Raw genomic sequence first — 26,367 nt, forward strand, 5'->3', positions numbered from 1 at the left:
CCAGACAGGGTCACTGTTATCTGTCACGGAAAATAGCACGAGGAGAAAAAAAAACAAAAAAAACAAAAACTAAATGTGACCTGAAGTAAATAGTGAAAGGACAACAATGCGGGATGACAGGCAGAGAGGTGGAGGAAAGTTTCTCTGGTTCAAAGTGATAGCGCGAGTCTCGCAGTGCCTTCCTCACTCGGAATATCTGACAAGCTGAGCAGTGAGACAAATGTTTGTCCCAAAGATTGCTTTTTCATTTTCTTATTTTTGTACGACAGAGACAGCGAAAGTCTTCTCGTGTCGCCACCAATGGGCGTACCGTGATAAATTCGCACGGAGAGTACAACCAAGAAGCAATTGTGGGTTCAAGAGAGGAGGACACGCGGCCATTTTCTCGCAGCGAGTTCAGACGCACAGTTGGAGCCTGGTTAGATTGTCCTTGTCAGGTATCAGAGCCAGTATGTGCCAATGATAAGAGAGGGAGGAATGGGAAGAGTGTCCTTTGGTGGAATAGCTGCAGTGGGGAGGGGGCAGAACATGAGGTAGAAAATTCTCCAGAGAAAGAACTTCCTCTACCGCTTTAATTAAAGTGTGTGCTGAAACACAGCTTGATAAATCAAGACTTTGTGACATCACTAAGGGCACAGATTTGTTGATGGTGCCTTTCCCAGGGTTTCTTGCCACCTTGTGGTCTCCTTCCATGTTGAAGGTTCGGAAAGGTTTAGCAAGGAGCTGAGGCCTTTTCAATCTCTACCCACTGGCCACTTTATTATTAGGTACGCCATGTTAGTAGCAGGTACCTAATACAGTGTGCTTGCATTACTTCTGTACTTGTGTTGGTCACTTCATACCCACAGCCCTTTTCCTGACATATACACTTTTACATATAACCGACCAATAGCCCAGTGAGTGAAAAAAATGTAAGATGCTTGACTTTTAATGGACAACTAAAAAATAAATCTTGCTAATAAAAGAAACATTGAAAGGAAAGCTAACTATAGTATCAATCTCTTTGGACAATGTCCAACTGTGGCTGTTGGAGCAGCTGAAGTCCTCCCTCATCTGGCGAAAAAAAAAATAAATAAATTGTCATTTCATCCAGTATTAAAATTCGAGCAGTGGGCAACGTCTCATTTTGTCAAGGATAAGAATTTACATATCCTTCACCTCCGACATGGGAAATACAGAGCCTGCAGTTCTGCTGTGAATGCTGATGACACATTACATTTAGTTGAGCCGGCTATTTTTGTTTGCAATTAAAAGCAATGTTCCGGCATAAACACTGACAGTCAGCCAACCAAGCATCTCTCTGGATGGTGTCCAGAAAAATATCAGTTTATCCTATACTATTCCTGTCAAGTATGGAGAACAAAAACAAGCTGCGGTGTCAAACCATTGATGCCCTGTAAGAACACGGAGGACATTTTCTGCTGATGAGAAAAGTTATTGTCCGTACGTGCTGAGCCGACAGTGTAAAAGGAAGAAAGTGCAACAGTCGAGTGAGAATTGTAAAGGTTTGACAGCACAGCAACAAAAGAAAAAAAAAAAAAAAAAAAAAAATGGGACGGCGTCCAACTTCTTTCATTTCCTGCCGTCGTCATTCATCCATTAATGAGCGGCCCCTGATGGAGTGACTCAGCGTTGAATCAAGGACGACTCGCAGTTTGCTCATTATGTCAGGGACGGGCTGAGGCAGATCAGTCTGCAGATAGCAGCTGTCCAGGAGTCACACGGTGCACAGTGCAGTCTCAGAAAGATCGCTGCTCACAACACATATTCCCAGGCAGGTAGTGCAGAGAATCATCCACACGGCAGCGCTCAAATCAAAGGAGGAAATGAGGCAAACGTGCAAGGGAGTCGGAGGGAATTTAATATGAAATCATGCCGCAGAGTTTGGGCTGCGCTGTCGCACGACAGCAGAATCCTGAAGGGGCGGCTGGATCGAGAGGGTTTTTTTTTTTTTTTTTACAGTAAAGTGTTGCTCGTCTAACTTGCCAACTGCCAAACAAATGTCAAGAAATTCCAAAATCAATCATCCTGACTTGTGGGTAAAGAGGCGGGAAGTACGAGATGGGTTTGGCTGTTGTGGTTTTGCGGCTCGGAACATGAGTTGCTCAGGAAATTGGCGTGGTTGTGTTGCTGTGGCAACAATTTAATCAAAATTTGAATGTTTTTTGATGACTTTGGAAAGTGTTCAGCATGAGGCCAGTGCACATGGGAGCTAGCCACAGCGGTGCAACATGCAGCTAACGCACATCAGGCTCACTAGCTCAAGCCGTGGCTCCTCGCTAAAGGCGCAGTGACAAACCTGATTGATCCACTTAAACTGCAATTTGTCCAACCCTTCACTTCATAGCTTCGGCCTCGCCTCTTCAAACACCTGTCATGCTGAATAAATTCAGTATTCTGTTGCCTTTGGCCCACACCGTATCACTGATATTGAGTTCAGCTGCTCACTGACCACTGCGTCCCCATTTCAGAGATCAAAAAGCGCCGCCAGATATCTTCCAAACCATCACATCGCTGTGTCCAGTCAATTTGCCGTTGCTGCTGCTGCGACAAGATTTCTGTGCAAGGTGGAGGGGGGGGTTGTCCAAGAGAAGCAGGAGGCGGCTATCTTACAGAACTAGTACTCACTCCATTTACAGTCCAGCGGCTGCATCTGGGGAGTGCAGAGGAGAGGAGTGCTGGCAGGGTCGAGAGGACTGTACTAGCGGTGAAGAGGAGGAGGAGGAGGAGGCTGAGGAGGGGAGATAGCGAGGAGAACTCATTATCAACCTCAGGAGTCGGGAGAAGAAGCCACACACACACTCCTGTGTTCCTTAAATGCAACGCAGTAGGCGCTCCGTCATTTTCTCATCATTCTGTCCCACGTTTCCCTCTCCAGTGAAGAGCTCTTAATGGTCCTGAACCCAATAACATTGCTATCTTATTTGTGACCCTTTTAGTCACACTACTGAGGGTTTCTAGCCATGATCTGATCTGATTGGCAGCTTCTCCTCAGCGCTATAGGAATCACTGCCTTCACAAAGGTCTGCTCATAATATCTGTTTCTCTTTCCCTCCATCTCTCGAAGTACCTTGACGCATTTATACTTTCCTTTGAACTTCTGTCGTGCCCCCAAACCCCCTCCTCATACATAATTAGTTGAACTGGCATATTCACTGGTGTCATTAATCCTTTTATGATTTCCCCGACATGTACCACCTGCTTTCTCACCAAGTTCACTCCCCATCACGCTTTTGTCATTTTTTTTTCCTGGCCCATTGTTATCTCTTTCGGGCAAAGACCCGCGTTTCTCCTGTAGCACTTCTTAATGGGCTTTGAGAACAAAAGGAACGATTGTTATCCTTGCTGTGTAAGCACATATCTCTCATTTGATGAACGGTTTTAATACATATTTTTCTTTGCAAGACAGGTTCAGCAAAGAGTCGTCATTAACAAAGAGCATCCTGGGAGAGCACGGGGTGAGTTTGCCAATAGCATTAGCAATAGATAGTCAGTGCGTTTATAAGAACTCCAAATAATCAGAATTGCCTCGCTCTTATTTATGATGATTGGAGTCCAAAATGATTCAATCATACTCTAATTCCTCTTGCCATTGCATGCAGAGATGTCCGATGCACTCTGAGCACTTTCAGGATCTGCTGCCAGGGTTTGATCTGGAAGAGTGGTGCTGTCCAGCCAATCACAATGGCATTTTCAAGAAAAAACACTACAGACTTTTGGACCAACAAAGAAACGTGGTCTATGCTCCAACAACGGGGGCTAAAGTCCATGGAAAGTAGAAAGACGAGAAGAGGACATGTGTAAAATGTCTCATAAAAGGTCGACGGAGCAGAAGTGTGAGAATACCCACCACTTTCAAGCAGCTCTAGGTAACGTCGCAGCAAACGTTCAACACTTTTATTACTTCGTCTTTCGTCGAGGTTACTTATTGGGTTCCATTCCGTCATTTTACAATCTTATGTATTTGTAACAGTAGTATGTAAGACCGCCTCTAAATAAACGTGTGACGTTGCCGTAAAGTGGTTCGTCCGGCGTGTCGGGTCGCGCTTGAAAGTCACGCAGTGCAGTTACAGCCGGCACAACCCCTCCTCTCGCTGCCGAGGCGGCACTGTTGAACCTACTAATCTTTTTATCGACCGCTTGAGTATGGATTCATCATTTTGTGGTCGAAAAGTTACCTAGAGCTGCTTTAAATAAGAGTACAGCGCCACCTCAGCCAGTGTAGGTGGGCATGCAATCATCAATAATCTGATTCTTCCTCAGCATACAAACTCGGAGCAAGGACACTCCTCCGATCCGGTGCACAATGAGAATGACAGTCATCTGGTTACACCGCGCACGTAAAGGCAGTGACTGACCTCCTGCAAGGTGAACGTCGTTAAAACGCGTGATCCTGTTTGGTCAATTTCGCCCAGTACACGTTGTTGTTTTTGCCGTTAAATGAGTTTGGTGGATAAGCTGGTGATTCACTGTTCCCGGGGCAATTCATTAAAGGCCGAGTCGGTCTGGAGCAAGTCATTTGTATAACAACGGAGCTCAGGCCCTGGTTCCTCCCGTCGTCTTGAAAACATATTTGATCTTTTTACGCTTATGAACCACGTACACGTTAATAGGCGTCGTAACTTTTCAAAATACAGCCCTCTCCCTTCCAGCGGGGTACGGAGACCATTTGTGAGTCTATAAAAAGGCGGCAGACAGAGAAGGGCTCTCCGAGCTCCTCTCACTTTGTCACGCGCTGGAGGACACCTTGACGGACTGCACTCCTTGTGTGCTTGTTTGCAAGCGTTCCTGAGTGTGTTTGTGCGTTCACAGAGAGGGCCGGACGGACACGGGAGGGGGGCGGAAGCGGGGAGTGACGGCTAGCTCATTAATTAGCAAAATTAATAGAGCAGCTGTTGACTCGGGTGTCAGTCAGATTCACAGCAGGATGCGGAGTCCCGGCGAGGACGAGCTGAAGATGGACGTGCAGCGACTCTGAATTCGGGGCTCGGCGGGGTGAAAAGACGAGGAGGGCGGCGAGGAAACGGCGTTTGGTGAGCGGAAGCCCCGAGGATTCGGTTCCACGACATCAAAACGTAATGATGGTCTTTAGAAGGAAGCGCCACCCACCTCCCCCACCCAACCTCTGGCCTCCCGTATGTTTGCGATCATTTTCATCTTTTCGAATCGCTCTTGCTTTCTAACTAACTCCCAACTCCTCCTGGCCTAACTTGTTTCCATGGCAACGTGTCCTCAGACAAACCTCACGGTTCCAAGCCGACACAAAAACACATTGCGAGAGTCCCGGTAGCTCAACTAATTAACCCTCCTCCCTGTGAAGAAAAGATAATTTTGATGGGTGTGAGTTTGGTGGAACAAACGGGATGTATTAGATACCAAGCAAATCCTCTCTGCGGTTTCCTTGAGGGAAAGGCACGGGGAATTGATCTGGAAGTTTAGTTTAGCTGGGTTTTTTTTTTTTTTTTTAGGTCTAGCATTTATCCAGGCTTAAAGTACCAAAAGTGTCCTGGCTGCCTCACTTGGCTGGAGTCGTGCGCCTTTCCAATGACGCAGAGATGATTCGATTTTATTGTGAAATTCTTTTCCGCAGCGCACCTCACAGTTTGACCAACATACATGACAAACACCATCACACTTGCAATACACACTTTAGACAGGACAGGACACATTGACCAAGACATAGGCGTAGTGCAGTTTGTCTCCTTCCTCTCCGGGCTCGGTTGTTCAGAGCCGCTACGGCTGAGGTGATTAGACTCCTGGCTAGGTGGGCCCTCCTGCAGCGGTTGGTCCTGTATCTGTGTCTGGAGGGTAGTGGGATGAGGTGGTGGTTGATGTCCTGTTCTATTGAGGATGCAATGCGTGCATTGGCCCTTGTGCTTATGTCTGTAAGGCTGGGTGTGTGGGGACCGATTATCTTGCTGGCCTCATTGGTAATGGATGTGAGCGATTGGAGCGGTGTTTGACTGAAATGTTGTAGAAAAAGCAGGTGGAACAGTACAGTGGGATGGGCTGGATGGTGCTTGTGCTACAGTAGTAGGCGATCACAACTTTTTGATACTCAAAAAGGATCTTCAGCACATGTATTTGTATGTGCCATTGTGTGTATTTTTGTGTATCCCTTAGTCATACTCTAAATAGCAAATGAGCAAAGTGTGACCACTGTATTTCCCACACAAAAACGATTTGCACACATTACGGTTGTGCGCACACAACATTGTCGGGACAGACTTTGCCGCACCGAAGGGGAATCGCAAAACAGCAGAAGAAAAAAGGGGGCGATGTGCTTGTGTGCGTTTGTTGCCGCATGGGTGAGTGTGTGCGCATGTAAGAGAAGCCTGTGAGGCTTTGGGGGGTGGGGGGGCAGAGGGGAGGAGAGAGAAATCAATGAGGCTACGACGCCGTGAATGCAAAAGAAAAAAAAAAAAGACAGCGTTCGGACGCAAGAAGGCAGGAAGGACAATGGCCTGCGAGAAAGCAGCGGTCAGCACGTCTCTTTACAGCCCCCCTGCGCTTTCACGCAACTGCGCTATAAGTAATAAGATACTCATGCAGTGAATATTATTATGTACGGCGTCATACAAAAACAGATTTTTGGCTCAAAACTACTAGTTTCACCAGAAAAAGGCAAGAAATAAAGAACTAAAGAAAAAATACTAATAATCAGTGCTGACGTGAGAAATTGCCCCCCCCCCCCCCCCCCCCCGAGGAGAAAAGCGACACGTTAATGAGCGTCTATAAATAGAAAAAGTCAGTGAATTTGAGGCATAGAAATGCAAAGTGCCTATCAGTACAAAAGAAATCCTCCGGTGGACGACATCAGGGCCGGGGAAAGTGACTGATAGCAGGCAGCGTGCGTTATTACGATAAGCCGCAGTCCCTTTCAACTCCGCCGCTCGAGATGTCTCATCTGCAAGGAGAGGGGAAGAGGACGTCGAAGAGCTCCCGAGCAACTGCGCGGACTGGACTGCATGGCGAGCGCTGGCGACGCTGGCCAGCAGAGGGCGCCCGTGGCTCGACGGAGTGCCGCGGAGAGGAAGGTTCGCAGCGGCGCTCACACACTCTGGGAGACAATTGACTTTAATATTTTTCCATTACTGTTAAAGCCGCCGCTAATCTTCCTTTATCACTTTTGGAAGACTCTTTATTTCCTTCCTATTGACACAGCGATTAATTCCTAACTCGAGCCTGTCGTCAGGTAAATCCTCCTCTAATCAGCAGAGCAGAGACATGGAAAAAAATAGACCCAAATTATTTTTTTTTGCCCCTCATCCACTGAACCTGCTGTTGCCATGGGGATGGGATGCCAACGTAGCGCGCGCGCGCACACACACACACACACACACACACACACACACACACGCGCGCGCGCGCGCGCGCTGAGGTCACCGAGGTTCTGACAGCTGTTCCACCCTATACTTTTTTTGTCCTGGGGTTGTTACTCAGAAAAAAATCCTTTTGTTGTCGCCACTGAATGATGAGCAGTCGTCGCTCCCTTGCGCGCCGCCGCCTGCTCCTCAAGCATCATGTGTCTTCCCGACAGTTGCCATCCATCAGGATTTAACAAAAGAAAGGCGTCAGAGGGGAGGAGGAGCGCAACGTGGCTACGATAAATGAAGCGATATCTGCGAGCAGCAGCAGTCACACCGTCGCTGATCCACAGCCAACATGAAAGCCTGACTCGCTCGTGGAAGCCTAAGTTCCCTCACTGTGCGTCTGTGCTGAACACCGGCGCACGGCTGAGTGCGATCGCCCATGGATACACGTTCTGCCCCAGCAAAGGCACGTTTGTGTACCGTGTCGAAGTGTCTTCAAGTTGCCAAGTGGATTAGAAGAGATTTCCAAAAGCAACCAGTAGTTAGGGCAGCTGCTGGACTTGTTCTTGTGATCTTGAAGACGATTCGCCTCTCCAGAAGAAGCCTTTCGACCCCAAAAAGTAGTTTGCAAGTGAAAAACATTTGATTTTTTTTTCATTATGTGACGTGTATTTGGTTTTGTGTCCAAAAAAAATTTGAGTCTTGGTATCTCGAACAAGGGTGTTTTCAAGTGTAGAGACAAATAGTACCTAATCATAAATGTGCCAGCTAGCATTAGCCGCCACCGCTTCTGATGTTGGGCTCTGTACAAAATGAGTCTGCATTTCTTTTGGAGGGGTTATCAAGGTCTTGTCATACTGTAGAGATCACAGCAGTGTACAGCACTGAGGTACAGGCTGCTAAAGGAAGGACGCGATGTGGAACGCACGGTCAGACGTCTGTTCCGCAGCAAAAGTATCTGAGGCCAAAGTTTCAGAGCTTCGCACATCCATATTCATAAGGTCATTTAAGCGTCCACTGTGCCAGAACACCTTGTTCTTAAAACCAGTGGAGAGGTGCACCCAGGGGTCCTCCATATTCATGCGGTGACTGATTGCCAGCCACCTTAACTAAACACACAGCAAGTCGGAGGGGGTGGGCTGGGGGCATTTCACGAAAGCTAAGCTGACATTGGCAATTCTTTTCACACACTTTGTGGACATTGATTAAACACGCGGGGCAGAAAAATGAGCCCGGTTCCATATGAACGACGACTACCCAGAAGCATTTTTGCAGCATTTAGATTTAAGGGCACGTGAAGTGTAGCGTGTTTTTTTTTTTTTTTTTGCTTTTCTCGGCGTCTGGCTTTCAGGTTGAAATTGCATGCAAAGCTGTTGCCCCGGCGCCTTCCGCTAGGTTATTTTCCCGCTTAAGTAAAGGAGACCTCACCTGCAGTAAATGCCCCATCAAACATTAATTTCACGCCGCGAGATGCCTCACGGTTATGAGCTCCAACTTTAAGTTTCCAAGCCGTGGCAACCTGAGAGTCGTAACAAGTTTTCGAGCCTCTCTCGCACATCAAGGTCGCTCCGCCCTTGTTCCTCCATTCGAGCATGTGTTGCAGCTGGAAGCGCTGTACTCTGACTTTGGTCCAAGTAACTAAAGGCTTCAACGGATTCACTGCACTCGCGACTTTTGTAAGGTAACATTAACAGCAAAAGAAGGGGGCTCCTTGCAGTCAAGCAAAGTAGCGATGAGTCGCGGCGTGAAGCCGAGAGCGTGTGACTCGGAGTGGCATATACGTGAGGTGCCGCCAGTGGGATGGAAGCAGGGCGTGGCAGCACGGCGTGCATGCGGTCTCATTAAGAGCTCATGCCAGGATCAGACTATACAGACACTCGCACAGCTGATTGGCCGAGGTCATGCTCGCAGTGTGACCAGTTCATGGTCAAGACATGGCCCAAATGTATTATAGTCTTTATTAATAGAAAGACCATATTGTAAAAGGTCCTTATTATAGTCTGATCTGGGCATTAGGCAGGCGAAACAAAGTCGTTGCGGTACCTGAATATATCTCCCTGCTCTTCAGCTTCATCAGTAGTCTCTTCACACCTGCAACGATGTAAAAAAAAAAAAAAGAGAGTCATCAGCACATAAAACATCCGTAAAGCCCATCCCTAAATTATACACAAAATATACATAGACATATACATAAAAACAACTTGTATCTGGCACTAAAACTCAAACCCAACAGTTATCAATGTTCAGCTCATTGCCACATTCATGTAATCTAAATAAAAATAGTAAAATAAATAACCAAAATTACAATTAACCAATTAATTGATTTGGCTTGAAAATGTTTGACCCCACAAACAACAGTAGTAATCAGAGACCTAAATTATACCCTGTGTAGCGCTTTAGAGGAGAAAATCAGTTAGTTGCAAGATCGAGGTCGTTGTGTTGTGAAGCTCATTAGTAAGGAGTGCACAAGGAGCCAGTAGCTACGTTCCGAGCTAACAGATGTTCGGGGCGTAGAAGGAAAACAGAGAGAAGAAGACAAATGTGACCCTCCCACTGAGCCGCCCACTGGTCACGCACTGACTGTCTCCTCCGGCAACGCAGTACTGTCTGGATGCGTGCGTGTGTGTGTGTGTGTGTGTGTGCGTGTGTGTGTGTGTGTGATTGGTGTGTTTAGAAGAGAGGGGACATCAGTTTGGCCTTTACCTGTGTTCCTGTCTGGTAAGATGCAGCAGTGCTTCTTCAATATGCCCGGCAGCACCTTCACAGACACAGCAAGAGAGGGAAGAAACAGGGGGACACAGGTTTAGCTGAAACATACAAATGAAGTGGAAACGCGGCACCATTATTCAGGGTGCTTCTGTACAGGCATTGGATGCAAATAAAAAAAGGCTACACAAAGTGTAGTTCCGTCCTAGAACAGGGCTACATGTGTACCAGAACAGAAAAAGCAGAAGTGAAACAAAACCAGCATAAAAATGGAGAGGATTTGAGAATTTATCAAGTGGAAATTCCTACAGGTCAGCTAGCACTGGCTATGAGGATTACAGCTTGATGACAGCAGAAACAGCTTGATGTGAATTAAATACCTCAGAGTTAATTCAACCTGATTCCATAAAACTTTATCACATCAGCTCTAATTTTCTAATTCGTAATTTCAAGAGACTAAAACTGCTCCAAGCGATCAGATTATTACAAATTAAAGATGTTTATTACAAATTAGAGGAAGTTCTTCCAAAAGTATGCTGTAAATACACATTTTTGAAATCAATAATCTTGAGCTGCGAAAGCCTTCAGTGCAGCGCAGCGCTGCTAATTTCCTTCGTCGCGGTTATTGTTGTACTGATCGCAAACAGCTTTTTTCGAGTAGTTGGAGACTTTAACGTCCATCTTGCTGCACATTTTTAAACATAAAGGAAGCTGTTTACTGAAATCCAATGTAATAATAATAATAATAATAAATAATGAGTGAGATTTCAGAATGGAAATGTGAACAATCTGGAAGCAATTTAGGGTCATTATGGATCATCAGGACTGCATGACTGCGTGACACAGATAAAAGTACAAAGACCGAAGTTGATCTAAAATGTGGAAATTTGACTCAACAGGATCACTTCAACGGACCAATTTTTGGAGCTCTCTGTGCCCAATAAGCAGCAAAGCTGAGCCTGGAGGTCTCCGTTGCAAACGCAACAGCCAATTACTGCATCGCCAACAAGCCAAAGTAAGTCATCCTCATGAATGATGCATGCTGACAACCTCGTCTACAAAGAGAGCTGTAAAAATTTTATCAATCCAAGGCTGGATCTTGGCCATTCATTTCTCTTTTTTTTCCCCGCTGCTTGGCTTTTTTTTATTTTTTATTTTTTAAATGAAGCAAATTAAAAACTATCCTTTTATGAATTAAAAAAAAAAGAAAAACCTGAAGAGAAAAAAAAGATGCAGATTGGTGATGCTGAAGGGGGCTGAAATGAGTAAGAGATGCGGAGGTGTTCCTCACGACCGCCACACCGTCCTTGAGGCGGGAACAGGCCTATTGTACGAAAGATTTATCATGCTGTACAAGCTGAGGCTTCTCGAAGCGCCACTTTGTCAACGTGTTTATCTTTTTAAATTCATTTTAACCTTCTCTTTTGTTTTGTATGCACCATTTACTCGTCCATAGTCCACTTTTTATATCTAAAGACAGCATCAGGCCTCTTAAGTAGTTAAAATGTTCACTTGTTCATTAGCAGTAGTAGCTCACGGTCAATCGCACGGTGGCAACTCTATGCATTTATCATATTGCAGATGTGATAAAGACAACCTGCTGAAGTTCAAAACCAGCATCAGAATGGGGATTCCAGTGACTTGGTGAACATGGTCGTCGGTGCAAGACGGGCTGGACTACGTTTCACAAACTAGTGATCGAATTGGATTTTCACCACACCACAACACAGCCACAGTTACGCAGAGGAAACTTCCTTGTTTATGTTAAGGGTCAGATTGGCAGATTGACTGGAGACCACAGAAAGGAAACAGCAACTCAAATGACCACTGGATATAACCAGGATCTGCAGAATCTGAACAAACAACACCCGCAACCTCGACTGTACATGAACACTCAGCGACCACTTCATTATCAGGTATCCGGTACTTACAAGGTACTTAATAAAGTGGCTGGTGAGTGAGCGTTTATTCCCATCCCAGAGTGGAGACAGATGGGAATAAGATCAGGCATAGAAACATAAATAGCTGAATTGTCTTATCCCTGAGAGACATTCAACAACATAGCAGCCTGCTAGCAATCGTCGTTCAGGAGGAGCCCATAAATTCCTGCAGTCTTGTCTTGACATCCTGTCTCATTTTCTCCTGAGGACATCCTTTCATAATATATAGACCCGGTTACTTGAAACTAGTAAGATTTTAATAGACAAAGTGGAAAAGTAAATTCGGCTGAAAGGATTTTTTTTTACACAGATTTTACAAGTGACATCTATCAAACACGGTTCAGTGCTCGTCGTCCATATAACTTAAGTTCACTGACCGTAAACATATTTCAAAAAGGAGGCCAAAGTGGAAGTACCAAAAACCTGCATTCCTCATTTTGGCCAGCAGGAACCGCCAAAGTTGGTTGCAGAAAGATTGTAAAGCCATGATTTTAGGGCTCCTCTCCGCGTTGACAGCTCATCATTTTTAAACTGGTGAAAAAAAACCTTGTTGGTCTAAACCACTAGAAAAATTCATTAGACAGATAGACACATATATAGAAATCAGCAAAAAAGACTGCAATGCCCATTTTGCCTGAGTTGGTCTAATTTTGAATAGAATTTGATCCAAACAGCTGGTTCTAACTGACGACAGGGTGCTGGCAGAGGATTCTAACTGGAGGAGTGTGGAGAATTGACTGTCTGAGGCACTCAGTGTCTCAGGCACACGGATCCGTCACTTGCCTCTTATTCACGCTTTAAAGGGATTGGGGCCGGGAGGCAAGGTGTCCAATTTCACATCATCAAATGTGTTAAGAAGCTATTTGTTTGTCTATTTGAGTTCATGTTGGTTCTAAAAACAAGGGAGGATTTATGCTGCCACATGTGAAGCAAACAGAAACAACGCTCAATCCTCTAAATGCAAAAAAAATGGGACAACTGCACAATATGAAACAGTCTAACGTGTATTAATATTTGCAGTTTAAAAAAGACTATGCAATGTAATTGCAATCAGACTTGTTCCAAAGTTATGAACAAAATTCCTCAGCTGGTTCCAACAGTAATGCAGTCTCTGACTGCGTGAAGAGCTTATATTTAAGATACAGATTTAGCAGTGACGCTAATAATGTTTGAAAGAATTTTGTCTTGCAGCAAACTAAGCCAAATGGGTAACTTTTTTTTTCCAAGTTTAAGCAGCTCAGCACAGGATAGACAGACTTTTCTTTAATCCGTTTTGCGTCTGCTAGATTTATAACTCGCTCACTTTCTTTGCTGATAGAGCCAGATATGAGTTTCCTAGCAGAGAAAGACGGGGAAATTGTCAGAAGCTGGAGCGAATTCAAGTTGATTGGCATGAGTTTGGCATCATAATCTATTATGACATTTCACTGTGTAGATTGTACCGTATTAGTCCAAAAGACACCATCTGACATAATTTCCCTACTTATTTATTGCCATAAGTTTCATTTTTGTAATAAGTCAAAAAAAAAAAAAAAAAAAAAAAAGCTAAGACTTTTCACTTTGATACCACAGGGCTGAGTACTTAAATCCACCGACTGAATGTGCTTGTCACAATATCCAATTTGGTTTAATGATTTATTACTTCAGAAAACAGTCTGATGAAAACGATATTAGATCAATGTTGCATTAAAACCACTTCATGCCACAGATGTGCAGAACAATACTGCATAAAAAATTCACGTCTCTTCACTCAAAGAGCAATGGGCTTTAAATTCTCAAACCGTGTTGAAGATTGCAAATGAAACATGAAATATAATGAGTACGCCACAACCAATCAATGACAAAGTCTCTTCAGTTCTTCATGGTTAAGTTTTTAAAAATGCACAAAATCAACCCACATTTGGGGTGACAGGGAGTTCTCTATCCCTCAACAGGCTGTAACCTACCAACCCAGTTCCCCCACAGCTGGGTACTGTGTTAGCTAAAGCTATCAATCAACATATATCAATTTTGATATAAATAAAAAGAAAGAGTTGACCAGAAGCAGCATGCATGTGACTTGACATAGCCATGCAGGCAGCCCGGTCAGTCAACGAGGAGCAACAGAAGAACATGCACAAGATCGGTTGTGTGACATCACTTCCTGCTGTCAATGTCATGTCGCCTCTTGTGGTCCAAAGCAACATTTAGGTTTTTTTTTTGCCTTTTGAGATCATTTTTTGTGTGCAGCTTCTTAGAACCAACAAAAACTCGTGGTTCTTTTGTCATCCTCAAGCGTCCAAAGAAGTCAAACTCCAATGAACCAAATTTTATTCCCTGGCTCTGCACACCATGGGAGACTTTAACAGTGTGGAGGTGAGCAGTCAATGGGAACTATCATCGTTCCGGCGGGCCGGCATGAATGTCGACAAGGCAAATCTGTGTGCGCCGCTGTAGTACACAGACACAAACAAAACTGACTCACTGCCTGACTGTGTCTCTACGCGCTACTGTCGCCGGGCGTGGGCGATTATCACAAGTGGCAGCGTCTAACGCCATATCTCGGTGCCCGCAGCGAGCGAACTGAGTGAGACTCCTGGAGAACTAATGGAGATCTCCAAGAACGGATGAGAAGCCAGAGTGTTTCAATCTCGCCTCTCTCTCTCTCTCTCTCTCGCTCTCTCTCTCTCTCTCTGCCTCAAGCTCTCTGTGCGCTCTCGTCTTTCCCAGGCAAGCTAGTGAATGGTGTCCAGATTGAGCCGAGGATAAGACTGGCACTCGGCACCACTCATCCCTGGGTGTATCTTAGAGAGCTACGGCGTGGACACATGCTGATTGCAATGGCACGTCACGCAGGTGTTGCCCTTTCACTTCAAGCAGATCCTGCTGTGTGTCGTTTAACTCCCTGACTGTTTATGCGGTGGGTGATGATGTCACCCAGTGGGTAGCGGGAAAACCCGTTTTAAAACCTGGAGACTGGTGCTATGGTCAGCGGCATCTTGAGTTTCCCATTCGGTTTGAAACCGGATGATACCATATTTGGATGTGTGGGTGGTACCAGAGGTGAACAATCAACAACACAATTATTATGCCTCTTGCACTGAACTATTATGTTATTTAAAGAAGAAGATGTGCTATTTTTAGTACAGACCTGCGGGCTACTCATGTGGTCCTTGGCGGCTACCAGCTGCCCGCAGGCACCATGTCGGTGACTGGTCTATAATATGGACTATATCACAATGTGTTACTCTAGCAGATGGGTGTGATCCTCATCAGAATGTAGGTGATTTTTGACAAGGCCTATTTCAGCACTTCCCATCTCGCAAAACTATGTAAACCAGGCATTCATTGCAACAAGGAGGCAGAAAACTTCACTTGTCTGAGTTGGAACATCACCAGAGACATGAGTCGGCATGAAGATGAAAGGCAAAGGGTGCAGTTGGGATTCCATCCAGATGCTCTTGCAAGAGGAGAAGAGGAAAAAAAATGACCCATCGAAGAGTGCAAGGCAGCAGCGTTGCAGTGAAGGTCGAAGCTTTTCCCAAATCGTTTACTTAAAGATATATCATAATAGCACAAGCGCCGGTGTGTGACGTTGCAGGGGGGAAAGATTAGGGCCAAATAGTGCAATCCGCAGGGGTGAAACTCACTCAGGTGTGCTGTCATTACGGTTATGATTTATGCAAATCCGCTTTTCCACATTAGGACGATTACAGAGCTGATCATTCTCGGGAGCTCAGTCAACTCTCAGCGAGACCTTCCAGTCAAAAACTCTTCCACCCTGGTGTCCTACGCTTGGACTTAGCCGCAAAATAACCTTTGTAAATATAAAGTTAACATCACTTTTCTTCAGTTTTCCAGGAATTCAGAATGACCTCAGCACAGAAGGACAGAGGGTACTCACACACCACAAGTACACCTTGCTAGCAGTGGGCACCTTATAAAGCGGCCAGTGAGTATATATGTACACAGTTTCAAGGTTGTGTTAATACTGTACACGATGCACGTGAACTGTACACATACATACATATTTTACATACATACATATCAGTTTTATACATTTTGTGGTGGTTGGTGTCATTTTCAGATATATATTTTTTTTTAATATATTTTTTGAATAGTCAAATAATCATTTACTCGAGTTGAATCAAAGAAAATACAAGTACAGCATAAAAACAGAGAGCTATAAAAATTATCAATAGCTGCAGCTACTTGAATTCATACATTTATGACCATTCAGATATATGTGACTGATGCTCCAATCTAAGGTGCAACCTAAATAAGAGTGAGCTACGACTGACTACCTAGATGTACAGGAGTGTGGGAAGCATTTGACCTATTTACCTTGGTCTCAGGCAAAGATCCTTGGGGGGGAAAAAAAAACAACAGCTGTCAAAACACATGTTCAATATGTGTGACAGGCCAACTTTTAAAGGCCAGCTGCTTGTTGGGATGAAAAAGTCCACCCAGGAGGCATCCAGGTAAGATCAAACAGAATGCATTTATGACTGTCCTGAAAAGGCCGGAGCGACGCAGGAATTCAAACGTGCTCTCAGACCTTTGGAGCAGTTCACAGCAAACTCAGCTCTTTGGCAGCGATATCGTGACAGAACATCTGGGAGAGTTCTCTGTGCTCGCTGCAACACAAAGGTGATGAAGTAGGAAGGGCATTGGCATACTGACTTGCAGGCAGCGTGCACCCTTGTTTGCCCCCATGCGTTACATTCACAAGCGTCCCCATTCAGTTTGAATCGATTGTACCAAGTCAAAACCTTTGATGACTTCAATAAAATAAAATAAAAAGGCTTCGTGAGAGAACATTTAAATATGGAAAGATAATTTTGGCAGTGTTTTCCAAAAGAGAAAAGGCTTTTGTTTGCACCATGTTTAAATGAGTGTGCACTAAAACATGCTGCAGTGGAAGTCAGCCCATTGTGATGTCACAAAAAAGGACACAGATCCAAAATGATTTCCCTGCCGCATAGTAAACAAGGTGCTAGATTTGCCATTTTTGGGTAATACCATCGATGATCATTAATGTGAAGTTCATAAAAAGGATTCCTGAGGTTGAGACAGAATAATCTGGAAGACGGGGCAGAAAGCACAAAAAAAAAAAACTCTGCCTGGGAGGTTGGCTGAAGAGGAAAAGTGCCTGCTGAATGTTTCAACATCTCCCCCAGAAGACCAGAAATGACATCGCCAAGCGCTTAAATGTAGCCTTTCAAATTTTCTGTGCATCTTCAAACAGATTATGAAAGCGTTCTCGTGTCACTGCCAAGTAGGAAAAGTCCACACGAGCTCCCCTTTGACGACGCAGTGCGTGTTTGTTGACTGGAGTGTGTGTGTGTGTGTGTGTGTGTGAGCGTCCATGTGTGCTGGAGAGCGATTTGACAACCGGCGGAAATTTTCCTGAGAGTAGCTACCTTTGAGTGCTTCTAACTGGGCAAGGCATCCATTTTCTAATTAGGTTCCGCTTGTGTGTGTATTGCTCTTTATACAGGCGGTGGCTTTTAATTAGCCTCTTATTTGAAAGGGGAAAATTGCCTCACTTGGTGAGTCATGACTTCCGTATCTCACTTCATTGATTGGCCTTTTGTTTTTGGCAGGGAAGGGAAGGGAAACTTCGATTATTGATTAAAAATTCACTTCCCAAATGCATTACATTGCATTACATTGCATCTCTGCTCCCTGGAACACTCGGGAAAAGAAAACACTCCCCCATTTACTTCCTGATTTTCTGCTTCTTAATGTTTGCTGAAGAATAGAAACTACTTGTGATGTCACAAAGGGTCCGCATACAATTACTAGGTTAGTGCCAACAAATCCAGCCAGATGTCTCATGGCCTTTTTTTTGTTGAAGACTGTAAACAGAGGGCTAAATGTGGCAATTTAAAAAAAAAAAAAAAACTACAAGATCTTGGAGAGTGAATTGCGCGATTCATGTTACCAGTGGTCAACAATTTATTTTCATCCATTTCATTGATGACAATTCAATCATGATGCCGTGCCGTTTCCCAACTCGGAAGCCGTCCACCCAACACCTGCTTCCACTGTTTCGTGCAAAAGCCTGGAAGCTCGTGTGACGAGCAGCCGACAACGTGCAAGCACACAAGACTGTTTTCTAGTAGGATGAAAAAGGAAATACTTGTTGCACCATCTGTTCCTGCCCACACATGATGACATTTTTTTTTCCCCCATAGGAATGACCACTGAAGAGAAGGAGAGAACTGGTGAGCCATTAGTGCGTTCAGAATAAGATTCAGCGTTATCAATTTATTGTTACTGTTCAGCTTGGAAAACGGCGACAGTATTAGCTGATGATCTCGGTAGAACTCCTTGCTGCAAGAGGTGAACAGTAACAACTCTGCAGAGCTTCTAAAGCATTGCAATGAGTTCGCTTCCCTATTTTTAGCGACGCAGTGATTATGATGTCTGACATGCAGCGTGTACTGGCAGCCTCCGTGTTGTCACTCAGATTGCGTATGCGTGTGTGTGTGTGTGTACAGTGCTGAGGATTTGCCACATACTCAGAAGCAGTAGCAGCAGCAGCATTGTCGCAGACATACCACACAACATCCACTCTCTCTTTTTTTTTTTGCTTCTGCTCAATCACACATATCTGTGAGAGCTCAGACGTTTAATGCTTGCGACGGCGCTAAATCTTAAGCAAGCGGATTTGCTGGTGCGCAAGCGACCGGCAACAAGCAAGCATTTCAAACTAATCCAGCAAGCGTCCCTCAAAACAAAACAATGGGGCTTCATCGCCCATCACTTTAGGTATTTGAGCAACAAGCCTTACTTTTCTGCACAATATTGTCTTGTGCACTTACACGGGTCTGTGTCGTGTCCTGGGTGAACTCATCTCACGCCTTCTATATGGTTAAGCCACAGAAACTGTGCAGGTTAGATTCAACATTCTGAAGTCGTGCACAACAAATGGAGTGAGGAGGGAGGTGGAAATAAAAAAATATATATATATATATATGACAAAACAGCCATTTGAGAAGTTAGCCTTGAGCTGAGATTGTCTGCCTGATGCACTCATCACTCTTGGTGGAAAAGGAAATTGGGAGTGCAGAATGGCATCTGCAGGTGAGAACACAAGGGCCGTGTGAGTAATACAGTGACGCAAAATCACACCATCTTAACCTATTTAGCCGCTCAAATATATTACATTGCATTTTATTTATTTTGAATGTCCCTCCTAATCTTAGTTCATGCCCATTCTCTGTTTTAAAATGGCATTTCAATGCCTGTTGGGTTGCAATTGTGAGACTGATTAAATTGATTATTTAAAAATAAATACATATATTATTTTGTAATCTTAACACAATCTGTTTTTGTTTCAATAATGACAGATGAAGGTTTACATTGGTACCTTTTTTTGGTACATGGTAGAGAAAGAAAAAAAAGATTCATGGTATGATATTGCAACAACATTTCTCCTGCATCTTTCATTCTAACTGTGGTGCATCTGCTCTACTTCAAAACGATTAATTGCAGTGTTTGTGCTGTGTGCAAGTCTGATTTCGAGGCATTGGACGTGCACTCTAACATTGAAACGTGCAGGGAAGAATTTCTTACCTTCTTCAGAGCTGACATTCTAGGCGGATCCTCCTGCAACAAGCCCCTCTCAGATAGCGAACGTCCCGAGCCAAGTTGAGGAGGTGCGCACAGAGCAAGTCAAGTCGGTGCTGCTGGTGCCGAGCCACGCGGTGGCTGCTTAGTATTCCTCTCCTGCTGCCACCCCGTCATCGGTGTGCGCACGCACCGCACAGCTGTTGTGACTCCATCCCGACACACGGGGCGCGCTTCGTCCGGTGCGTCAATCATTTCACCAGGCTTTCTAGTATAAACAAAACGCAAATATCGATTTATTGTGATGGTTTATGGCGTTTGGGGAAAATCAGTAGCTAAGATGTCATCATAATATTGCATTACTGTCATCTGAATCCAGCGTCATGGTTGCAATGTAGGATTCACAAAATGTAAACTTTTGCCACTTGTCTTTTGCAGCACTGCACAGCTGTTTCCAAGAATATACATTCTATGCACAATGTTAGTCCTATTTATATTGAGTGCCGAATCCAAGAACATTTTCAGAGGAACGAGATCATACTTCCATATATTATTACAGAGATTTGGTTCTATCTTAATACCTTAGAATAATCTTAATAGCAATAGTTGTAAATGGAGCCTTGCACGTTTTGTAGTTTGTAGTCCTCTTCCGTTAACTGTCACTGCAGGTAGCTGTAGCTCGTGAAAAGACCGACACTCTCTGTCGCTGACTTCGGGCTGGTTAATTATTTCATTAGTGAATTTCAAACATTCTTACTCACACTTGGCGTTGGTGTTTGTAGCAAGAGCACGCTATTTCACCGCTGTACGACAGAAGTTATTCGAGATGCGAGCAAATTATTTTAAATGCAGCCCAACATAGTCACTCACTCAGCTAGCTAGCAAGCTAGCATGAGCCAAATGCTTCATTGAAATGTGTTTCCTCTTCTCGACAAAACAGACGTGTGAATATGGCGTGTAGAAAAGACGGTAAGCACCGATGACACCGTGGACATAATGCGGGGGTTGTTTTATTTCACTCTGCAAAACTGTTGTCGCTGACTAGCAGCGAGCTAACGAGCACTAGCAAAGTCTCGCGTTATTAAACAGGAACGCCGCTACCTTGTCAACAAATGCACGTGTTCCACTGTCAAAGAAGAGCCGTCCGTATGCCGCGGTGTTTCCTTTTGCACACATGACGTGAGAACGTTTTGGACTGGCGCTCTTAACGGTTTATGTTTGGTCTTCAAAGGGTTTAAAATCTCTGGAAGACGTTTAGTAGAGTTGCCAACCGTCCCTTGAAATACAGAATTGTCCCGTAGGTGACAATGAAATGGTGCGTCCTGGTTTGAATCGATACAGGACGGGGTTGGTCTTGAACGTCAATTTATTCTCGTTGCAAACTCACGTTCGTTTGCGCTCAAAACCGTAATCTACGTAGCTGCACGCAATACCATTGCGCAACCCATTCATGACAAATGCGTACTGGTTGCGTCGAGGTCATGAATCAGGATCACTTGTTCTTTTCAGCTTTATTTGTTAAATTCCTTTGTAAAAGCCATCCATCCTGCGCTTTATTGATTGTTGTGTAAAAATATGTTCAATTAAAATATTTCAATCCAACTATGTGGATGATATACTTTTTTTTTAAATCCTATTTTAAGTTATGATTTACCACTACTGCTGAGCCACTGGCCTGTGATGGTCATGGCTCCGAGCGCTGCGGGAGGCGTCCTTTATTTTTCTGAATGAAAGTTGGCAACACTACGTTTACGTGATTTAAAAAAAAAAAAAAAATGCATCTCTTTGGTTGTCAGTTTTTCAGTCCAAAGTGCTCCGGAGGCTTTATCCTGCGACACCCAAATTGGAGAAGAAGCCAAGCCCACCGCACAGTGTAGAGGGCTTGGCTAATAAAGCTTGTGTGAAAAGAAAAACTCCCAAGGGGGGCCTTGTTATAGGTAAGGTAACTGTTAAAAATCGGTACATTAATATCCAAACACACGATTCATTGAGAGCCACTTCGATCACGTGGCTCCTGCTCTTGCTCTTTATTTTTGTCACAGGAAATAAAGAGACGACGCAAAGTGTGGCCAATCCTGGCAGGCGTGTGTACACAGTCGTGCCTCCTCCGGCAGACTTCAAGGCACATGCAGAAGAATCTGTCAACCTCCCCTCATCAGGCAGTACTAATAGTGACAAGGACTCAGCTGGTGAGAAGACTGTAATTGCATGTGGGTTTTTTTTTTACTTGTGTCACGCATGTTTTTGTTTGATCTGAAGCGACTTTAACAAAGCAATGAGTTACATTACAAGCAAGACATAATCTGCAAAATTGTCGATCATCCTCATCATTCAGAAATCAATGGGTAATTAAAAGTTCAATTTCTTTTGCATGTAGTCGCTGTTTGAAACAAACTGCACTGGGTTTATTCTTAACCCACTTAATAATCCAAGATGCAAAACTCTTAAATGATCAAGATGAAGATTAATCAATTAATTAAGACATTTCTTTTATCCTTATTCTGCTGCATTAGCTGCATACAGACAGTTGAATAATGCTGCTGTACAGTTAATAACCACCTGTGGCCTCGAAAGTTTGCAAGACTGAGACTCAGCAAGTTTCTTCTCAATCAGCAACCCCATCAGCTCAATTTGCTGATTAGAACGCAATCAAGTGAAAAGAGCCAGTATCTCATTATTGGAATTCACTGGAGAAGTGATTTGCTGGAAAGAAAGGGACTCTTGGTGACTCATTATTGAGCATTACTGAGACCAAGACCTCTTGTATCAGTGTGTCTTTCAAACTTTCCACAGGTGAAAAACCCGTGAGTCTGTCCTTGCAGCACGACAGCATTACAGAAGTACAATGTTCAGTGGGTTGTGTTAAAAAAGAACTAATCTGGCGTTAACAATCATGTTGCCAACAGAGCATGATAGCGCAGAGGAAATCAGACCAGATCAGGATGAACAGAAGAGAAGAAGAAGGAGAAGGAAAAGAAAAACTTCACTCCCTCCGCAGTCTGGCAGAGGCGGAGCAGCCCAGGTCGGCGAGCCCAATACAGAACCCAGTGAGACACCTGAGAATGACGGGCAAGAGTGCATGAGCAAGAACAAGAAGAGGAAGCTGAAGAAGAAACGGCACAAAGAGAAGCTCCGGTCCATGGGCCTGATTCCTCAGGCCGCCGCTCTGGAGTTCACGTACAAGAAGGATGGAGAGGAGGAGGAGGAGGAGGAGGAGGAAGACGATGAGAGAAGAGCCACCGAGGTGTCCGACTTCCTCAGGACCACCATGAAGCTCTACGCATCAGATTGTAATTATCTGACAAGGCATCTTGTCCCCTAGTATATTGTAATGTCCTGTTTCACTTCATTTGGACTCTGACGCACAAAGCCGCTTTGATGAAGGTCGGAAAACACAATTAAATCCTGACAAACGCTTCAAGCTTTTGTTTGACAGTTTAAGAGAATTTATCTGCACATCTGCCTTTTGCTTTGACACGGTAGCAAAAAGCAATTAATTCTAAGCCTGATTTATGTTTATTACATTTTTTTGAGCTATATATAATGTGAGTGAACAAACGTCTGTTATTTAAAGAGTGGCTGTCAGTCAGGGGTTCATATCAACGTTGTGCTGCGGCAGAAACAGAAACGTGATTGCACTCCACAATCACAAGAGTTGTAATCAAGGGGCTGAAACCAAACACCCACTGTATCCATACATGTTGATGATGCTGCAGGGTGCACTGAAAATAGCTTGCTGGTCGAGATGCTTGCAAATGAATGAGGGTTCCACTGCAGCGCAGTGGCGCTGCACACTAGACAGATCTCTCCCACTTTTCGATATTAGTTTCTACTTTTTAATTCCGGACCCCAGTGGGACAGCCAATATTTAGCATATTGCCTTAGCATATTTAGCCCTCTGTTTTGCAACCCTCCGCCCCCGTGGAAACGCTCCGTTTCATCCAACTAAGCAGTGGTGCTTTGCCGTAAAGCGTGACATCTGATCTCCAGAGCTTCGTGTATTGACGCTTGCTTCCTGAAAAGTGAAATAAATCCCGGTACTTGGCCGACTAAAGACAAGTAACTTTGCATGATGACCAAAATAACTCTCGTTTCCTCCTCCCGCCTCCAGCGTCGTCGCAGACAAACAAGCCCCGCCTCCCGCCCGGGGTCGTCGATGACCTTGCGAGCAGCGTAGCCGCCGGCTCCACGCCAGCCTCCGTCCTGAAGCAGCTCCACGACCTCAAGTCTCTGGTCCATCGGAGGGAGAGGGACAGACTGGAAGAGGCCCTGCAGGAGCTCCGCAGCTCGTCCTCCATGTCTGCCGGTCGGTCACACCTGCTGGTGTTTGTCCACACTGGCTCGCACTCGTGGGGATCTGCTCCCAGCCCCTCGCTGGCACGTCCGCGCTCGTTAAAACACGTCTCCTTCTGTCTGTGCTTGTCTCTCCCGTTCACCCCAGTGGTATTGATTTTTAATCGTTCACTCGAGCGTACCTGCTCATTCGCGCCTCCTTGACCCTCTGCCACGCCACCGCAAACAGCCGGCTAACGTGTTTGAACTTGCTCATCTCGTCCGTATTCTGAAAAAAAGAGGACACAGGGCGAATTGCCACCCCAGACACGACACCTGCGCCTGTGTGCGTTTGTGCTTTCGCATGCTTGGCTAGTTGGCCGCGTAATAGGATCAGCGGGGATTTTGCCGCCATCACGCTCGCTCACAGCAGAGGGAGCAGAAAAGAGGCTGGCTTCTTTGTGTGGCGGGACACAAAGTGACACTCGGCTTCCTGTCCATGTTCGCAGGAAGTGCAGCGTCACAACTGCTTTCTTTGTGCCCGTTTCTTCTTCTTTTTTTTGTTGTTGTTTTTTTGTGTTTGGGGCCGAGCACGACAATCGAGCTCGTTCTTTGCTGCACCTGCTCCCCAGAGCTCCCTCCCCTCACTACCTTGTGCTGCATGATTCATGCTTTTCATTTGACTGTTTTGTCAACCCTTCTTTTTGTGCGACTCCACCGACAGCAACTGCAGCAGCGAGGGTTCTGTTAATATTCTGTCATAATTGTGCCGTCTTACCCCTTTGCAGCAATGACAGGAAATTACCTCAAGGAAACATTTGTTTGCTTGGAAAATTCTGACCTAAATCTAGGGGTGACAGGAGTTAAAACTATGCAGAATTTTTTAATTTGATGTCACTGAAAACGGTTGAAAATAATGGATTGGAGTATTTCTAATCTTGCAGCTGCAACAACTTCCCATCGCTTTAAAAGCTTTAGTGATGAAATGTCAAATCCAAAAGGTGGTGCCTAGAAACTTTGAAGTCTTTGATGATTCTGTTAATGCACGGGCACTGCCAGCAACTGTGCATATTTGCGTGTAAGACAGCGTGGAGGATGGAATCTCAACAAAGTCATGAGTAAAGTCGAGTGAAGTAATAACACACCGCTGTGTTTCCATGAATTAATGACGTGATAAAATATATTCATTTCTTTATTCTCCATGCAGTTTGTGCTGCCCTGTGCATGAAAGGTGCCTACTTGAATAGAAGCACCTCACTTCACTCCTGCCCTACGCCGGAGCAGTGATTGCGGGTAGAAGATCCCACTGATCGTAAATATGAGAGCTCAGATGCATCCGTCCGGCTTTTATCCCTCCTCATTAAGGTGTCGTGTTTGAGCTACGGTCCTTATGGGAGCGAGCACCGCACATTCATTTTGATCCACACTGGTCGAGCTTACTTTCCACTGAGTCCACCGAAGCCTCTCGCTCTGTCACCCCCCGCCCCCCTGCAGGAGGTAATCAATTGAGTGCAGGAGCTGCTTTAAAGCAGATTTCCGCTGAGCGTCTTCCACCGGTGACGCTGAGCTGACTGATCTCCTTTTGTTTGTGTGTTTGTTTGATTATTTTTTTTTGACTCGACTCACTAAAAATGAAGTCTAACTTTTTGGGAGCACACCAAATATTCCTCTGTGTGGCCAGACCTCACTTGACCGTCTCCCTCTCCGCTTTCACACCTTTAGGTGAAACAGCCGCAGTCGTGGCGCTGTTCCAGTACTGGATCACCGACATCCTTCCCGTGAGCGACGACAAGAAGGCGGAGCTTCCGGCAGCACTCGCATGAAGGCCCGAGTCATTTTCACCCAGAGACAACCTGCAAGAACTCCATTTTTCTATTGTGTTTCATTTGTGATTCTGTATAAAAGCCCTTCATCGTCGTCTTTCTGTGCAACAGGTCTGTGTGCCGCCATGTGAAATACATTTGCCAGAGGCTTCTTTTTTTAAAAAAAAAAAATCTTGGCCTTTTGTCTCATTGGCTCGCTGTGCGTTTGGGAAGCCACTGTTAGAAAACAAAGCCAGTTAATCCCGATCGGATCCAATCCTCCTGCCACCCTCGGCACGCCGTGATTATCGACTGCGCTGCTACTTATCTCCCTGTTTGTTGCCGTTCAGACCAATCCTGCTTTTTTTTTTTTCTCTCTCCCCTCCGCTGGTGCTAACGCGCGCCAGCCCTTCCTGGCCTCTAATTGCCAGAACACGCCTCTAATTGCCAGAAAAAGCAAATGTCAGCCCAGCGTGAGCTCCGCCGTTATTTGCACATGTTTCTGACATTTAAAACCCTGCTGCTTAACCTAATGGCCCCTCAATTATCTGCGCCGCGCACCGACTCAAATCAATCGCTGCCTTTTTAGCGTTCCCTTCTTTCGCGCACCTGCGCCAAATTAATTGGCGTTCCGCGGAGAGCTCCCGCCGAAGGACGCCTCTTCTGAATCCCAACTCTGTGCCCTTATCTTGCTGTTGTTGTTGTTGTTGTTGTTGGACCAGGGGAACCAGAACCGCCCAGGGAGTCAGTGGCTTAACCTTCTGCATAACCATACCT

The 26,367-nt window shown here is 45.0% G+C and overlaps 2 protein-coding genes across 3 annotated transcripts in view; one reads left to right on the top strand and one right to left on the bottom strand.

Annotated features, from left to right (window-relative positions):
• The window catches only part of dlgap2a (discs, large (Drosophila) homolog-associated protein 2a), a 147,759-nt gene extending 127,999 nt beyond the window's left edge, over positions 1 to 19,760 (bottom strand). For both annotated transcript variants that reach the window (XM_076027481.1, XM_076027480.1), the window contains exons 1-3: positions 19,523 to 19,760; positions 10,017 to 10,071; positions 9,357 to 9,404 (exon numbers count right to left, since the gene is read on the bottom strand). In XM_076027481.1, coding sequence (XP_075883596.1) covers positions 9,357 to 9,404; positions 10,017 to 10,071; positions 19,523 to 19,540 — 121 coding nt within the window. In that variant the 5' untranslated portion in view covers positions 19,541 to 19,760. The remainder of the gene's footprint in view (positions 1 to 9,356; positions 9,405 to 10,016; positions 10,072 to 19,522) is intronic.
• On the top strand, positions 19,724 to 26,266 carry erich1 (glutamate rich 1). The gene is made up of 6 exons (XM_076027483.1): positions 19,724 to 20,485; positions 21,313 to 21,453; positions 21,559 to 21,705; positions 22,423 to 22,806; positions 23,628 to 23,822; positions 25,511 to 26,266. Exons 1-6 carry the CDS (start codon positions 20,467 to 20,469, stop codon positions 25,609 to 25,611), a joined length of 987 nt encoding a protein of 328 aa, XP_075883598.1. The 5' UTR covers positions 19,724 to 20,466; the 3' UTR covers positions 25,612 to 26,266.
• Positions 26,267 to 26,367: the final 101 nt, after the last annotated feature.

The sequence above is a fragment of the Nelusetta ayraudi genome, unplaced genomic scaffold (assembly GCF_046127955.1).
Source record: "Nelusetta ayraudi isolate G7.1 ecotype Tasmania unplaced genomic scaffold, CSIRO-AGI_Nayr_v1 ptg000021l, whole genome shotgun sequence".
Taxonomy (NCBI): Eukaryota; Metazoa; Chordata; class Actinopteri; order Tetraodontiformes; family Monacanthidae; genus Nelusetta; species Nelusetta ayraudi.